Source organism: Camellia sinensis, chromosome 9 (assembly GCF_055761805.1).
Source record: "Camellia sinensis isolate YWXY chromosome 9, ASM5576180v1, whole genome shotgun sequence".
NCBI lineage: Eukaryota > Viridiplantae > Streptophyta > Magnoliopsida > Ericales > Theaceae > Camellia > Camellia sinensis.
In genome coordinates this window covers 67,194,868-67,197,026 of record NC_138969.1, presented here as the reverse complement: position 1 = coordinate 67,197,026, position 2,159 = coordinate 67,194,868, and the positions used below count along the sequence as shown (strand labels likewise).

At 27.3% G+C, this 2,159-nt stretch overlaps 1 protein-coding gene across 1 annotated transcript; it reads right to left on the bottom strand.

The window, feature by feature from the left end:
• Positions 1–1,493: 1,493 nt before the first annotated feature.
• Positions 1,494–1,823, bottom strand: LOC114269458 (uncharacterized). The gene has a single exon (XM_028210776.2). It carries the CDS (start codon positions 1,821–1,823, stop codon positions 1,494–1,496), a length of 330 nt encoding a protein of 109 aa, XP_028066577.2.
• Positions 1,824–2,159: the final 336 nt, after the last annotated feature.

Sequence of the window (2,159 nt, the reverse complement as noted above, 5' to 3'; positions counted from 1 at the left end):
ACAAATGAATTAAAAACATAGAATCAAGTGCTTCTAGAAAAAATGTTCTATGGTGCTCTAAAGTCTCGTTTGAGAATATTATTTTAATAATTTTTGACTTTTTATATAAAAAAATATGCATAAAACAAAAAAAAAAAATTAATATGACAATTTATAATCATTTTTTAATTTTTTTATTAGAATTAAAAGTTACCAAATAAGACCTATTGAATAATTACCATGTATACATATATTGCAAAAAAGACTAAAGATTCTCTGCTCCAAAGCTTTCTATGTAATTTTAAAACACTGATAATTATTTAAAATCTCTTTTAAGTATAAAAGTTTTAAGATATAACTTAATAATTATGAATCTTTTACTATAAGAAATAAAAAGATTAAAAATAGAAAATCAAGGCCTCCAGAAAGCATACATATAATCTTTCCCGATAAACTTGTAAACCATGTTCTCTCTGACATACATACACCAGCTCATCCCCCAAATTGTGCAAAGCTTAGCTCTTTCAAAGGATGATTGATCAGTTCTAATCTAATTGATCAAAACTTTTGCATCTTATTTGGATGGAGGTCATATGTTCAAATCTTATCACAAGTGTCAAATTGACAATAAATTCAACTAAAACACTTGTGACTTTGTATTTCCCAAGTGTATGGTTAAGATTAAATGTAGTGAGTATAACATCCATTTATAATAAGGCCAAGTTTAAAAAGTTTTAAAAAAGTCAAAAAATTAAAAAGTTGTTCAAAAAGTTAAAAAGTTATCACTATTTATTAAAAATTAACAATTAAGGCTGCACAACTCCCAATACTGATTTTTCCCTACACATTAATTTATACAATTTTTTAATACACATTTTTTCATAAAAAGTCAAAAAATTAATCCAAGCATTCATATTTTCAACCTCAACTTTTTAGTCTAAAAAAACAAAAAGTACACTTATTTAGGACAATCCAAACAATCCCTAAATTTGAATGAATTGATTGATAATTATGATTAAAAAATTTGAGTATATGTAATATTGTTGTTTCCTAATGCTTTATAGCCTTGTTTAGGAACCGGCTTTATAAATTATTTTTTTATTAAAATATGATGTAAAAAAAATTAATGTGTTTGAGATATTTTTTGATTTTTTATGAAAAGATGTATAAAAAGTAAAAAAAAAATAGAATATTTAATTTTTTGGTATGAGTTGTTGGCTTTTGAATTTTTTTATTAGTGATTTTTTGATTTTTAGGTTAAAAAGTGATGTTACCAAACAAGTTCTAGCACAAAATTTTGATAAATAAAAATAAATAAATAAATAAAACCCAGATTTGCAGAAGAATAATTGCAGAGCAAATTACAAGGTCAGACAACAACAAACCATTGGCATGAAAGTATGATTAAACAAGGGAATCAATCTCATGACTAAATTGAAATACCCTTTTGGTAACATTCTTGTTTCTTTTTTCTTGGCAAACAAACAAAAACTGAAAACAAGAGAGAAAATTTCTCAAGCAAACACAGGAGGAAGATTGACCATGGCCTGTCCACCACTGCGGAACAAGCGCTTCCATGTTTTCCATTGACAAATAACTTGTTTGCAAACACCATTCTTAGCTCTAGACATGCTTAACAACATGCTTTTCCTTAACCTCTTCAATCTCTTCCCAATCTTAATCTTCAGTTTGCAGATTCTAACTCTCAACCATGATGGTCTTCTCTGAGAATCCACTTTCTCTAGTGCTTTGTAGATCAAGAACTGTGCTCTTCTATGCTTTATCTCTTCTGGGTCTTCTCTTTCCATCTTTGAGTAAGCATATGGCCTACTCATAAGAGCCATTTCTTTAAGAAATGCTTAGGATGAGAGAGAGAGAGAGAGAGAGGAAATTTGAAATTATGAGAAGAGTGATTCTGAAGAGCAATATTTATAGGGAAATGAATAGGTGTAATGGACCATGTGTCATATGGTGATGAAGCGGTGCATGTGCGACTAATGTTTGGTAGATGATTGAGCACTCAGTTGGGAAGAGATTACGTGGGTAAAATGGTTATAAAAAATTAAAATAAATTAAAAAATTAATAAAATAAAATATTATTTAAATTATAATTATTTTATTGTTTCTCATAAAAATTAAAAAAAAAATGAAAAAAGTTCATCCCTAATGAAACTTTTTAA

Excerpts from the sequence above, each read along its gene's own strand:
- LOC114269458 (XM_028210776.2), bottom strand. The coding sequence starts at position 1,823 with ATGGCTCTTATGAGTAGGCCATATGCTTACTCAAAGATGGAAAGAGAA.